The sequence below is a fragment of the Hordeum vulgare genome, chromosome 3H (assembly GCF_904849725.1).
Source record: "Hordeum vulgare subsp. vulgare chromosome 3H, MorexV3_pseudomolecules_assembly, whole genome shotgun sequence".
NCBI lineage: Eukaryota > Viridiplantae > Streptophyta > Magnoliopsida > Poales > Poaceae > Hordeum > Hordeum vulgare.
This window is the reverse complement of record NC_058520.1, coordinates 389,366,314-389,381,172: the sequence shown is the minus strand read 5'-3', so window position 1 is coordinate 389,381,172 and position 14,859 is coordinate 389,366,314. Positions and strand designations below refer to the sequence as shown.

The window sequence follows — 14,859 nt, the reverse complement described above, 5'->3', positions numbered from 1 at the left end:
TGGGAGATTATTCTTGTCTTGATACTCCTCGGCAAGCGATCCTCCCCGGCAACGGCGCCAGAAATCCTTCTGCTGCTGGCTACGCCTATAGGGATTTCCTTGGAAAATATGCAAAGGATTCTCCCGCGGCCTTGGAGCCTTGTGTTGGTGTTCTCTTGAAGAGGGAAGGGTGATGTAGCACAGCGGCGGTAAGTATTTCCCTCAGTTTGAGAACCAATGTATCAATCCAGTAGGAGGATCGCGTCAAGTCACAAGTACCTGCACAAACACAAAGAGCTTGCACCCAACGCTATGAAGGGGTTGTCAATCCCTTATAGATTGTTTGCAAAGTGAGAACTGAAAGCAAAAAGTAAACAAAGCAAAGTAAAAGTAAAAGCTGAGATGATAGTTGTGAATAGACCCGGGGGCCGTAGTGTTCACTAGTGGCTTCTCTCATGAAAGCAAGTAGACGGTGGGTGAACGAATTACCGTCGAGCAATTGATAGAACCGCGCAAAGTCATGACGTTATCTATGGCAATGATCATACATATAGGCATCACGTTCAAAACAAGTAGACCGATACTTTCTGCATTTACTACTATTACTCCACACGTTGACCGCTATCCAGCATGCATCTAGTGTATTGAGTTCATAAGAACAGAGTAACGCCTTAAGCAAAATGACATGATGTAGATGGACAATCTCAAATCTATGATGAAAGCCCATCTTGTTACCCTTGATGGCAACAACACGATGAGTGCCTTGCTGCCCCTTCTGTCACTGGGAAAGGTCACCGCACGGTATGAACCCAAAACCAAGCACTTCTCCCATTGCAAGAATCATAGATCTAGTTGGCCAAACAAAACCCAAGACTCAGAGAGACTTACAAGGATATCAAATCATGCATATAAGAAATCAGCAAAGGCTCAAATATAATTCATAGATAATCTGATCACAAATCCACAATTCATCGGATCTCGACAAACACACCACCTAAGAGGATTACATCGGATAGATCTCCATGAAGATCATGGAGAACTTTGTAGTGAAGATCCAAGAGAGAGAAGAAGCCATCTAGCTACTAACTACGGACCCGTAGGTCTGAAGTAGACTACTCACGAGTCATTGGAGAGGCTATGATGTTGATGTAGAAGCCCTCCAGCTCCAAAGTCCCCTTCGGCAGGACACCGGGAAGGGTCTCCAGATGAGATCTCGCGGAAACGGAAGCTTGCGGCGACGGAAAAGTGGTTTCGTGGACGCCCTGATTTTTTCTGGGATTTTCTGGAATTAATAGGCCAAAGAGCTAGGGCAGGGGAGCTCCAGGGGGGCCACAAGCCTGGTGGCCGCGGCCCCCCTGGCCCGGCCACAGGGCTTGTGGGCTCCCTATGGGCCTCCTGCCTTGGCACTCAAGTCCCCCGATCTTCTTCTGTTCTGGAAAATTTTATTTCGGGGATTTTATTCCGTTTGGACTCCGTTCCCAAATTAGATATGAAAAGAGTCAAAAACACAGAAAAAACAGGAACTGGCACTTGGTACTGAATTAATAAGTTAGTCCCAAAAAAGATATAAAAGGTATATAAAACATCCAAAGTTGACAAGATAACAGCATGAAACCAGCAAAAATTATAGATACGTTTGAGACGTATCACCCGCCCAGATGGCGCTCTCGAGCGCTACAAGGCTCGTTGGGTGCTCCGCGGTTTCCGTCAGCGAGCTGGTGTTGCCTTCACCGAGACCTTTGCACCGGTTGTGAAACCAGGCACGATTCGTACTGTTCTACAGTTAGCGGTCTCTCATGGCTGGCCCGTTCATTAGATGGATGTCTCCAATGCCTTCTTTCATGGTCACCGTGCCGAGCAAGTCTACTGTGAACAACCCACCGGTTTTATCGACGCCAATCTTCCCAGTCATGTGTGCTTGCTGTCCCGGTCTCTCTATGGCCTGAAGCAAGCACCACGGGCCTGGTACCAACGTATTGCAGGATTTCTACAAACACTCGGCTTCCGCATTACTCGCTCGGACGCCTCCTTGTCTGTTCTCCATCACGGCGACACGACTACATACCTGCTATTATACGTCGATGACATCATCCTCACGGCCTCCTCCACAGCTCTAATTCAACAGATCACTCTGTGGCTGCGTGACGAGTTTTCCATCAAGGATTTGGGTGCTCTTCATTACTTCCTTGGCATTGAGATCGTTCGTTGACCCGACAGGTTCTTCCTTCATCAACAGAAGTATGCGCATGAACTGCTTGAGCACGCTGGTATGCTCAATTATCATCCTGTTGCTACTCCTATTGACACGAAGGCCAAGGTTTCTGCTCAGGAGGGTACACTGGCGTCGGATGCTCCATTCTATCACTCCATCGTTGGTGCTCTTCAGTATCTAATGCTCACCAGACCATACTTGTAGTATGTTGTGCAACAGGTGTACCTTCATATGCACGCCCCTCGTGACTCCCACAAGACTCTCAAGAAACGGATTCTCTGGTATATCCGTGGCACGATGTCCCTTGGACTCACCCTCACGGCGTCTCCCTCTTTGGATCTAGTAGCCTATTGTGATGTTGATTGGGTCGGGTGTCCTCACACACGACGCTCCACATCCGGCTAGTGTGTCTATCTCGGTCCTTCACTCATTTCATGGTCGTCCAAGCGACAACCGACAGTTTCGCTCTCCAACGTGGACGCTGAGTACCGAGCAGTCGCTACTACCTTCGCCGAGTGTTCCTGGCTTCGACAGCTTCTCCAGGAGTTGCATCACGGTGTCACCAAGGCCACGGTCGTCTTCTGCGACAATGGCTCTGTTGTGTATCTTTCCGTCAACCCAGTTCATCATCGCCGCACGAAGCACATCGAGCTTGATATCCGCTTTGTGCGTGAACAGGTCGCCCTTGGTCACATCCGGGTCCTTCATGTTCCGACTGCACAACAGTTCACCGATGTGATGACTAAGGGACTACCTACTTCCACCTTTGAGGAGTTTCGTTCCAGTATCTGTGTCTCCCGCGACGCTTCGACTGCGTGCGCGCGCGCGCGGGGGGGGGGGGGGGGGGGGGGGGTTGTGTTGATTATATATGTGCATGTACATTGTGTTATTGAGTTTTCCTCCTAGTCCTTTGTATAGTTGAGGTAGATGTCTATTTTGTATTTATATATACGTGCCTAGTGCACCCAATCAGTATTGAGTGTTGCGCAGCCCTAAACCTAATCCTCTACACCAACATTTAACAGAAAAGATGAACATTTTTAAAGGCCATTTTGGGTTCATTGAAAATCACACCATTTGAATTGTTTTATTTAGGGTGAGGTGCTAGGGTTTTCTTAATCCCCATTTTAACTTAGCAAAAAATAAACATGATGCACACACTAGCTAGGCACAAAGCAAAAGAAAATCAGGGATGTGACATGAGGCAACCCATACATCAATCAAATCCAAACAGGAGTAGTGTATTATCTTCATGACGAAGGTCCAAACCTGAGTAAACACTTCGTGTGCCAACTTAAAAACTTGACACGCATGAATGACGGCTTTTTCCACGTGATGAGTCAGCGCGTGTATGTTGTCGCTTTGCTTCACCGACTCGGCCAAGCTCAGTTGCGACGTGTATCCGCAATCGTGTTTTCATAAAATACGAGTATTTGGTAAGTTAAGTTTTTGAGATCGAGCTCAAACGAGCCCTGCGAACAGTAAAGTTGGGAAAAAAATTCAAAAGAATAAAAAAAATCTGATTTAGTACTGGATATGACTCCAAAAGATGCTGACCAGCGCCCAGTACTGGATTTAACTCTCATATTTTCGTTTACTCTAGGAATTTTTGTACGTGGTCCCCTCAAAACCCTGAGACTTGGACGCAGGGGGCTTAGGTGATTGGTGGACGGCCGTTGGGGTTTCTGGCTTTCTTTGAGCCACGAGAGCAGTGCCCTTGGATCGGCTCGAGAATAGGGTGTCGTGTCGTATCCGGCATGGCTGCATCGGCGAGACCTTCTATACGTCGGGATCGCCACGATGCGATCCATATTTTTCTGTGCGGTTTCCGGGGCCCTGTTTGTTAATGCAGACAACGAGATTGGACCGCCATACCTCCCGGGGGGAAAACCCATTGCAAGCCAAGCCAAGCCAAGCCAAGCCAACCACGAGTCCACAACACTAGTAGTACGTGCACCACCGGCACCGCTTCCATTACCTCCACGAAGAGCGTGGCAGTCTGCAAGAGAAGGAAGAGATGGTGGAGCCTGCCATGCCACCAACGATACTCATCTTCTGCAGGCCTGCAGCGCACATCCCATGGTGTTTATACAGACACATGCGGATTCCACCATCCCGTCTAGTAGTAGTATTTATTAGTACTACTAGTATTTATTAGAGCGAAAATCCATTTATATGGACGGCCCTCAACCTGCGCAAGCTAGACCGTGGGATGAGAGCGGCTGAGCGATCCCAGCCACCCGACGCAACTACCTCAAGGCGCGCGTGGAGATGGAACGAGCCCACAGACAATCCAGATCCAAGCTCCAAGCTCCACGCCTGTACAGTATAGTAACCACCAGTCCACGGCTCGCTCCGACGACCCGTAGAGCAGAGCGCGGCACAGAGCCCACCAACCTACCTAAGCTACGCTGCTCCTGCGAGCGCAGACTCCCTCTCCTCTGCTATAATTATCCACGTCTCGCGGAGCCCGGCCACCCCCAGAGCCCCGACGGTCGCAAATCGCTCCACCAGAACCCACGCCACCGAGAGACTAGGCGGCGTCATGGGCGTCTTACGGAGCACGCAGAGCATGCAGGCGGAGGTGGAGGAGATGCGCGCCGCGCTGTTCCACGGGGCCGGGGCCGGGGGCGCGGCCGGGTGGCGCCCCTCGGCCGGCGACAACGACGTCAAGCGCGCCACCGGCGGCGACGAAAGCGCGGCGGGCCCGCGCACCGTGTGCGTGACCGGCGGGATATCCTTCGTCGGCTTCGCCATCGTCGACCGCCTCCTCCGCCACGGTTACACAGTGCGCCTCGCCCTCGAGACACAAGGTCAGTGTCAGTCAGCCACCACAAAGCCTCGCGCGTCGCCGGCCGCCCATGAACCAACTGCTCATCTCATCTCTCTTTACCATTTCCCGTGGTCGATTTGAGGGTTCCCGGCCACGGCTGCGACGCCTTGAAAAGAATCCCAAACCTTTACCATTTCACATCATTTTGTTTTAGTATCGTTCTTGTGGCGGGCGACGCACCTTCTTGGCACAGAGCTGAGTTGAATGCTCCATGTCGTTTTCTGTCCACGCCCTGCCTACGTCTGAATCCAGGCTGCAACATTTACACTCCATTTTTTATCCGGAGTACAGTATTTATAGGTGTATATTATGCACTATGGTACATGTGAGTTCATCCGTACGTCCATACAAGTCACCACGGAGCAATCTGGCGCATCTAGGCCATGGGTACATTTACAACCTTGCACCAAAAGGGAAACGCTGTTATACTTAGACATCCAGTACACGTGGAAAGTCATTGGCCTGTTTTGTTCCGGCTAGTCTTTCTCTCAGCAAAGTACACCCGTTACGGCCTTGCTTGTTAGCAGTTGGCATATTTTACCATTCCGAACGAGCGTCTCGTAGGCCGACACTCTCACGAGTCTCTGTCTCCAATAACAAAAGTTTGTTGCGGATGGTACTGTGCCACCTAACCTACCGGTGCACTGGGGTTGATGTGGTGCATCGCATCACTCTTTCCTTCCTCTCATGATTTCAGACCACTAATTATCTAGCGCTATTACTAGCTAGCTTACTGTTCCGCCCCCATTTTCTTTACGTACGTCCGGAATGACCGGTTGCTGCAACTTAAATACTCAGCTAGGATTTGTTTGCTCGTCTAGCCACCATCGTCAGCTGAGCCGTAGTTTTCTTTTCTTTTCCAAAGGTTAGAAGACTCCAACTTGTACATCGCTATGCAAGTCGAATCAGCTTGCCTTTCCCTAGCCAATAACAAATGACGGAACGAAACAAGCGAAAGAGCTGGCTAATAAAAGATGATCCATTCATTTTTTTTCCTTCAAAAAAGAAAAAGAGGATTTGATCCTGTGGCCACTAATTAACGTAACGACTATCTGCTGAACGTTGAACATGGACTCAGTATGTTATTGGCAAATCCGATCTCGTGCCGTTTCCCACAAGTTAGATACTATATGGGGTTTGCTAGAAAAGAAAACCTGCTTTCCGTTCCGCGCCTTCCTCCTGGTCAACCGCTTTCTTTCAAGTTGATCCGGTTGGTGATGAACTGGCCTGCAAATCAGACACCACAATAATATACTTTCTCTGTACAGAAATATAAAGACATTTAGATTAATAAATTAGTAAGCTAAATGTTTTTATATTTATTTATGGAAGGAGTACTATGGTATTTTCCACGGCAGAACCGTATTCTCTTGACGTGATGATGGAAATTACTAGGTCAACTACATCGTGATTGGTATTCTTTTCTTGGGAGTGCTCTAAGAGCAAGTACAATAAGGTACAGTCAGCAGGCTGTAAGGATTAAAATACTATATTTTTGCTGAGTTGGATGAGAGAGAAGAGGAGAGAGAAGGGAAGCGGGCTCTTCGTGAAGAGCCGGCTCTAGCACGTGCTCCTAGGTGCTTTGTGAGAATGAAAGGTAGGCCATATATGATAAAAGTAGTACTCTTTTACAGCTAACTATTGTACAAGCCAGCTATAAGATGAGCTATAAAGATGCTTATAGCCAGCAGTTGGCTATACTATTAACCATGCTCTAATGCCGCCACCCATTTGTACAATGTGTTATTCCCCTCGTTCCGTACTAAAATCAGCAACACTTAATATAAAACGGAGGGAGTACTAGTCAACCGGTCAATGTCCATTTGATTGGCGGATCAAATTATTGTGCACAAGAGATATACGTGTTCTGTTCGATCATCAGCTAACAAATTGTTCTTTGTAAGTCATCAGCCAACAAATTGTTAGGCTACAGCTAGTGCACATCATTTGCAGAATCAATTACGACATGACAAGAGGGTATTTGCGTGATGGATCTTGATATGTCTTTTTTTATTGGCAGAGGACCTGGATAAGCTGAGGGAGATGGAGATGTTCGGGGAGGACGGCCGGGACGGGGTGTGGACGGTGATGGCGAACGTTATGGAACCCGAGAGCCTGCACCGGGCGTTCGACGGCTGTGCCGGCGTCTTCCACACATCGGCGTTCGTGGATCCCGGGGGCATGTCCGGCTACACGGTGAGTCAACATACCACTCCTCGCTGCTACAATCTCCATAACTTTTGGGTCTGCTCCCTACATCGTCGTCACGTCGAGAAAAAAAAAACAGGGAAGCAAGAGGACCTGCTTTATTTTATTTTGTTAACTAGTTTCCTATAAGCAAAAGAAGAACATGAAACATGGGTGACACAAGCTGGCACGTGCACATATTAACACATCACAAAGTCAAGCCGTCTAGGATTTGTAGTTTCTTGACCCCGGAAGTTTCGACGAGGAAAGGAATCTCTAAAGATGGTGATTTGAAATGAATACTACTACTGATTGTTAAACTGACGAGGACGAAAATCATAATGGGAACAAAAAGTAGACAGGACCTAGTAGTAAGCAGGACACGGCGATGGGTTGAAGTCTAGTAGAAGGCGGGGTGTATCTATCTATCTCAAGGCGCAAGTACGCAACTGAATGGTTGGTGGAGGATGGAAGAAAGATTGTGGCTAGTAGCGGATGAAATGGACCAATGTGGTTATGTTTGGTAGTAACAGCTAAAATGATTCTGTTAACAAAGCGTCGGCATAAGACGACCTTTTGTGAAACTATTGAGGACAGCATTGATAAGTCAACCATTCTGTATGAGTGCTGAGCTATCTTAAAAACAATGAGCGTAGATGAGTCATTTTCAGTATCATTGCCTGCCACAAGCACTGCACCTTGTGCCGTGGAGACACTGACATCTTGTTGGAGAAACTTCAACATGTGTAAGTGCCTGGTTTGTTCTTGCCTTCCTTTCCTACATACCCCTACTTGGAAGTACCAATAGACATTCTGATAGATGCATCTTCTCTTGGAAGTAGGAGCACATGCTCATTTTGTTTAGGAGCCGGTGGCTGCGATTTTTTTTAAAAGTACTACCTTGTACCAAATTCGAAAAGCGTATGTAGAAATAATAATAAAAAAATAGCATCCCGTCGGCCTTTGGTGGGCCGAAGAGGGGCCATCGGCCGACGGGAGGCCGAAGAGGGGCCCGTCGGCTTCCCATTGGCCGAAGAGTGTTAGAGGCACAAAACACAATTAAGATGGCCTTAAATGAAAAGGTTATCAACATGAAAAATCTTCTCTCGTCGAATCGGTTGATTTTGATATAGAAATCGTCTTAATCTGAGGTCGTATGCAACCTGTAGAGCCAAAACAAGGTCAAGGGCAAAAGCTGCACAGTTACTTCGAACAGACCGAATGGATGTGAGAAAATTTGTCACGGGACACCCGGTGCAGGCCCTGAGTTAATTCAGACAGACTGAATGCGTTTTATGTAAAAAAAAAGATAATTAGGTGTTTATTCCATGCAATAAGTGATTAGTTGTTTATTAGAAGGAAAATGGAAATATGGAATTAAAGTTAGGATTTTTGATCCAAAAAATTGTTCGTCTGCACCGAGAAGACTGCTTGTGTACCGCGTTTCCGGCCGGTACACGGTGACGTTTTTGTGTGCATCACCCCCGGCGTCGAGGGTACACGGTGACAGGCCTGAGAGGTGACCATTGCCTCTACTTTGCATGGTGGATGACACCACCGCCGAAAATTTTGGTCTCAATTCCTGCCATCGCAAGAGAGACATTTCTTCAATGCCCACATGTGTCTTCCCCGTGCAGACGAACAATGTCCACATCGATTTATGAGGCGGCTGGACTTCCCGTACAATAAAGGACTAAAAATTCTATCAAAAATCTTTGGCAATTTTTTGGATCCATTCAGAGCCTCCGAGAGGTTTGGTTCGGTCTCACCGAGTGAACGTGACCAAATTTGTGTATTCTTCTGTATTTCACGCGGTCTCACCGAATGCACAGGGTGCCCCGTGACAGATTTTATGACATTCATTCGGTCTGTCTGAAGTAACTCTGCAGCTTCTGTCCCTGACCTTGCTTTGGCTCTACAGGTTGCATACGACCTCGGATTAAGACAATTTTTATATCAAAATCATGTTGATAACTTTTTCATTTAAGGTCATCTTAATTATGTTTTGTGTCCCTGACACTCTTCGGCCAACGGGAGGCCGACGGGCCACTCTTCGGCCCACCGCAGGCCGACGGGGTGCTATTTTTGATTTTTTTTCAATTCCGGCATACGCTTTTCGAACTTGGTATAAAATATGTACTAGTATTTTTGAAAAAAAATCGGTGGCTGCACTAGTTAGTTCCCAAAAAACAAAACGCTTCCTCTGAAAAGTGCACCTTCCTGACGTGTCCTAAGTCGACACTTTGCCGTTCCTTCTGACCTAACCTAAAATAAAGAACACGCTAACGAGTGATCGGAACTGTGAAGTACAAGGTCCTCCAATTACGTGGGTGGTTTGGTAATCTTCTGGAGTCTAGGAAAATGCCATCAGTTTAGTCTGGTCTGCACCAATATCTTAATTCGGCCACATCAATGGCTATACAACAAAAACCAGGTCAGGTTTACCATGCATCCATCTCACTGGAACAACATGAACTTAACCTTCTCACCATCGATCTTGTTCCAACAGAAACATATGGCTAGCTTGGAAGCCCAAGCAGCGGAGCGGGTGATCGAAGCATGCGTGAGGACAGAATCCGTGAGGAAGTGTGTCTTCACCTCGTCCTTGCTGGCCTGCGTGTGGAGGCAAAGCTACCCTCATGAAAGACGGGGTCCTACTATCGTGGACGAGAACTGCTGGAGCGACGAGAGCTTCTGCCGCAACAACAAGGTGGGTGATCTCGAGCAATCTGAATCCATTATGATTTCCTGCATGGAGGCATTGTAATGATGCGAGGTGGTTTTTTTTGTTTTCAGTTATGGTTTGCACTCGGCAAGACAGCAGCAGAGAAGGCGGCCTGGAGGGCAGCCAGGGGGAGAGACCTGAAACTCGTCACCGTCTGCCCTGCGCTGGTCACGGGACCGGGGTTTCGGCGCCGCAACTCTACGGCATCCATCGCGTACCTCAAAGGATCTGGCGTGATGCTCGCGGATGGCGTCCTCGCGACGGCGAACGTGGAGACGGTGGCCGAGGCGCACGTCCGGGCGTACGAGGCGATGGGCGATAACACGGCCGGCGGGAGGTACATCTGCTACGACCATGTGATCCAGAGTGCCCAGGAGTTCGCCGAGCTGGAGCGGCAGCTGGGGATCCCGAGCAGGACGGTGGCAACGCAGAGCGTCGGCGACGACCGTCCGGCGAGGTTCGAGCTCTGCAAAAGGAAGCTGGGGAGGCTCATGTCTTCCAGGAGGAGGTGCACGTACGATGACTATTACTGCCCTGTTACGTTCGAATAGGGTGCAAGTGCAAACACAACGCTGCTGGTGGATTTGAAGTTTGTATTGGGTTCGCACGGCAGGCGACAGTTCAATCGAGCACCCATTGCAGCAAGGATGAAGGACGGAAGAGGATCCCCTGAGTAACACATGCTGCTTGATGAGGTCAAAACCTGAATGGAAGCGGGTGAAAAGAGTAGTAGTAGTAGTTGATTGTTGATTGTCCCTTTGGACAAAGAGGAGTAGAGACGTAGAATGTGCGCGAGTGCGATGATGTATATAGTCATAGTGTGATCTTGTAGGTTATTTCACGCAGATTTTCTTTGTGCTGTCCGCTGTCCAGTGATACCAACATTACTGAAAAGCCATTCTTGTCTGTTTGTCAAATCAGAAGTACTGTTTGGAACAAGTGATTGTCTGATGATGATTGCGTAATATACTCCTCGGTTTGGAATTACTTGTCATCTAGAATTAAAATACATCCAGATACATCAATTTCTATGACAAGTAATTCCGGACAGCGAAACTTGGTCAAAAGGGTTCACGGATGGAGACCGAACCGGCACCTCACCTACCCCCGTGCGAGGCGATTTTCAGCGCCCTACCTACCCCCATTAATGGCGCCGCTTCAGCCATCAAGGGGCTCGCGCTATCCTCGCAGCCACCTACCGCATCAGCTCGCATACCCGACGCAGCGCACACTCTCTCTTCTCCCTCAGTTCGTCCAGTTCGAGATGGCTGGAGGGCGCAAGGCGAGATTGAGGCGAGCGCGACCCGTGCATATGGTGGCGCCGCACAGCTCTACCTCTGATGGTGGAGGATCCACTACCGGAGCCGCTAACGGCGTCGCTGCGGCCATTCCGATCGACGGAGCTACCGTGGGTGGAATCGTCGACTCCGGAGGCTAGGGCATAGATGGTGCAGGTGGTGCAGGAGAGGTTCCCCGACCGCTCAAGGTGGCCCGAGATCTGCGTCGAGATCATACGGTGCTCGGAGTTCGCCGAGAGGATGAGGTTCGTCGGGGACGACGAGGCGATGGACTATGCGATGGTGTTCTGGGCGATTCAAGAGGCAGAGTGTGCGGATCCGGTGCAGGCAGAGAGATGGATGCGATTCAGAACAAGGAATCCGTCTAGGCTCAACATCCGCCCTCCTCCGGTGGTGGAGATTGCAGGGATCCCCCCGGAGTTCTTGCCGTCGGGGACGGTGCTCCCTCGGGTCCCCTGAAGAGATTTAACCCCGACAGGAGGATGCGGTAGGGCAAGTTGGAGCCGCCTCCCTGGCCGGGGGATCGTGGAGAAATTGCTTCGTCTGTTCAGGTACGTCAAACTAAATCTCATTCTCGTTATCATTCGAAGAAAAGTTCGGTTCATGGTGAAGATTGATAGGAAAATAGATGATAAGAGGGTAATTTGGGGGTTGTCCCTGTGAGTGCTTTAGGAATAGATGCTGGCCTTAGCGAAATTCCAATTGAGAAATTACCAGGGGATATTCGAGAGCTTGTAGATGGTAATTTGGGGGTTGTCCCTACGGATGATTTAGAACTGGCTTTTGGTGTTAACAAGGTTCCAATTGAGGAAGCATCATAGGATAATCATGAGATTGCTTCTGCATTCAGGGGGAACATGATTTGATTTGGCCTATGATCCCTCGGAGCCATCCGATCACTCCTAATCCAATCATCCAGGAATGTGTGGTCAGGAAGAAAGCGGAGAAGAAAAAGATGTATTCTCACTTAGCTCGTGAAGTTTCAGAAGAGGTGGTGGATTTGTTTGGACAACTATGGGTGGTTCCATCCCCGTGCCGCCGCCCGAGACAGTATAAAAAGGAGCCCAACCCTCCAAACCCTAGCTCCTCATTCCCCCAAACTCTTTTGGGTGAGGAAAGATCTGTTCATAGCTAGGAAATTCACTCTACAAGATTGCTTCCCCGTGAGATATGTTGGTCGTTTTGACCCATCTCCCACTGTCTTCAAAGTTTCTTCTAAGGGGGCTGCCCCTGGATCTAGATCTTTTGCTCAGGTGGTGAGGGGAGAGATGGAGAACAAAGGGCAGGGTAACCAGATGAGGAACCGTCGCCCTCCTCTTGGCAAGAAGAACCTTCAGGAGGCTAAGGTTGCCCCTCTTGGAAATCAAGCAAAACCAGCGCCAGTGGCCAAAGCTGCGACTGGAGGGAAGCCGATCACTTCACCTGCCCGAGCCCCTACTGACAAACCTCCTGTGCCACCTCAGATCCCTGTGGTGCACGCCCTTGATCCCGGATACAAGGACATGATCTGTTTTAATTGTAGGTGGCCAGGTCACTATGTGGGGAACTGCGTTGAGGCAAAAAGATGTTTCATATGTGTGGGCAACTATAATGTGAACAATTGTGTTGCCTGGGCTAAACCTCAACTCACTGCTACCTATTTTGGTAGTGCACCTGCTGGATTGGGTTTCTACCATATGGATATTCCTATGGCTGCAAAATCAAGCTGGCTTAACTATAAAAATTGTGCCATCCTTAAGGTGATCAAAGGAGAAGTTTCTATTTCGGAGCTGCTAACTCAGTTGAATGGGATCTTTTGTAATAATAAATAATGGCCATGGCAAATCAGAGAGCTGGAGGAGAAGAAGTTCTTGCTGAGATTTCCACCTTGAAAAAATGTTAATGACCTAATTGAGTTTCCTGCCTTTGAGTTGGAAATTGATGGTGTGTCTATGAAAATATGTGAATGACAAGGCATGTTAGACCCTTTTGGAGAACTAACTGAGGCTTGGGTTCAGACTGAAGGAATCCCTCTAAAATGGTGTGCTTGGAAGGTATTTTCTCAAGTTGCTGCATGTTTTGGCATCCTTGTGGATGTAGATTGGAATGGGATTTTTAAGAGATTTTATGAAGTAGTGAGGATCAAAGTTGCCTGCAGGGACCCCAAAAAAAATTCCTTTTGAAAGGTTGGTGGAGATGAAAATAAAACTCTATATCCTGTTTTTCACTGTGGAAGGCTTTGACCAGATTTTGTGAAGAGACTGATGGAGATGATGCTGATCCTGATGAAGATAACCATGAGGTGAATGATGAAGAACAAAGGGGAGAAGAGGAGGGAGATGACACGGGTGATGATGGAGATGATGAAGCAATTGATGAGATTGATAAGGCCAATTTTCTGTCGAAGAATTTGGAAACTGTGAGTAGTAACAAGTGTGTTCCAGTGGGTGCCGTTTCTGAGATGATTTTCATCCCCGTATTTTGTTAGATGAGATCCATGAATATTTTGTTGAGGAAACTAGAGAAAAAATACCTGAGGAAAAGGTGTTGGAGATGGAGACAAATGTAAGGGAGGAGCTGGATGTGGATATGGGTTCTCCCAATTGTACCAGTGATGTGCCTATGTCAGTCCATCTGGATTGTTGCTCTGAACAGCTCCGTAAATTTGATATGCTGGAATCTGATGAGGAGGAATACGATGTGATGCCTGAGATGCAATGTCTGGCTAAAGAGATATCTACTACACTGGGGTCTACCAAAAGATCTTTTGCTGGACACCTTGGAGAAAGAAGCAGGGAAAAAGAAGAAGATCAACACTAGTAAGGAGGGGAGGTGGGGCCCTGTCCTGAGTAACAAACCAAGAACCAGAGAACATGGAGGGATCAAGATCATGGATAAAGCTGCTGCTTACATGCACAAGAAGAATCTAGAAATTCCAACTAGTTTCAAATGTAAATCCTTTTCTACCTTTTCTCCTGAAACTTTAGTTTCTTATACATATAAGGTTGATATATGCATAGGAGAGAATGAGGTGGAGCAGTTAGATATTATTTCTAATATGATTTATGAGGAAAAAGTTAGGGGTATCCAGTTTGCGAATAATAACCCGGAGATTGTTCTCCCTGATAACCTCGACATGGGTTGTGGATTAGGTGAAAATGATGATAGGCAAAATTGATCTTTTACATCAAATGGCACTGCTGATGTAGAAATGGAGAGTCCTAAACTTAGAACTAAAAATAAGCCTTGTGACTTGTCACACCCTTTTAAGATTAAATGATTCGGGCCTTTTGGACTATTCGAGGCCTAGGTAAACCTGGTAAAGCCTGTGTTAATTTCTGAAAACCAATAAGGTGAATTTTGTTGGTTTCTTTGAAACTAAAAAAGAGATTATTGAGGATAGTATTTTGACGAAGATTGCGGGTGGCAGGGACTTTGCGTGGCACTCACTTCCTGCTGTTAACACAGTAGGGGGGATCCTTTGGGGTCTTAACAAGGAATTGTTTGAGATCATAGGTTTTGTGGATAGGAAATTTTGTTGTATTGCTACTCTTAAGAATAAAAAAGATGGTTTTGTTTGGAATCTAGTGGCGATTTATGGCACGGATCATAATGAGCTTAAGCTAGAATTTATAGCCGAGCTTCA

General features: G+C 47.7%; 1 protein-coding gene across 1 annotated transcript; it reads left to right on the top strand.

Moving 5' to 3' along the window:
* Positions 1 to 4,456: 4,456 nt before the first annotated feature.
* LOC123443944 (cinnamoyl-CoA reductase-like SNL6) lies at positions 4,457 to 10,872 on the top strand. The gene is made up of 4 exons (XM_045120511.1): positions 4,457 to 5,004; positions 7,045 to 7,220; positions 9,721 to 9,921; positions 10,008 to 10,872. Exons 1-4 carry the CDS (start codon positions 4,737 to 4,739, stop codon positions 10,485 to 10,487), a joined length of 1,125 nt encoding a protein of 374 aa, XP_044976446.1. The 5' UTR covers positions 4,457 to 4,736; the 3' UTR covers positions 10,488 to 10,872.
* The last annotated feature ends 3,987 nt before the right edge of the window (positions 10,873 to 14,859 follow it).

What these genes read in the sequence shown, in the direction of transcription:
- LOC123443944 (XM_045120511.1), top strand. Translation starts at nt 4,737, where the DNA reads ATGGGCGTCTTACGGAGCACGCAGAGCATGCAGGCGGAGGTGGAGGAG. An exon ending in GGGGCATGTCCGGCTACACG is followed by an intron (nt 7,221 to 9,720) that starts GTGAGTCAACAT and finishes TTGTTCCAACAG; the next exon opens with AAACATATGGCTAGCTTGGA. An exon ending in GCTTCTGCCGCAACAACAAG is followed by an intron (nt 9,922 to 10,007) that starts GTGGGTGATCTC and finishes TTTTGTTTTCAG; the next exon opens with TTATGGTTTGCACTCGGCAA.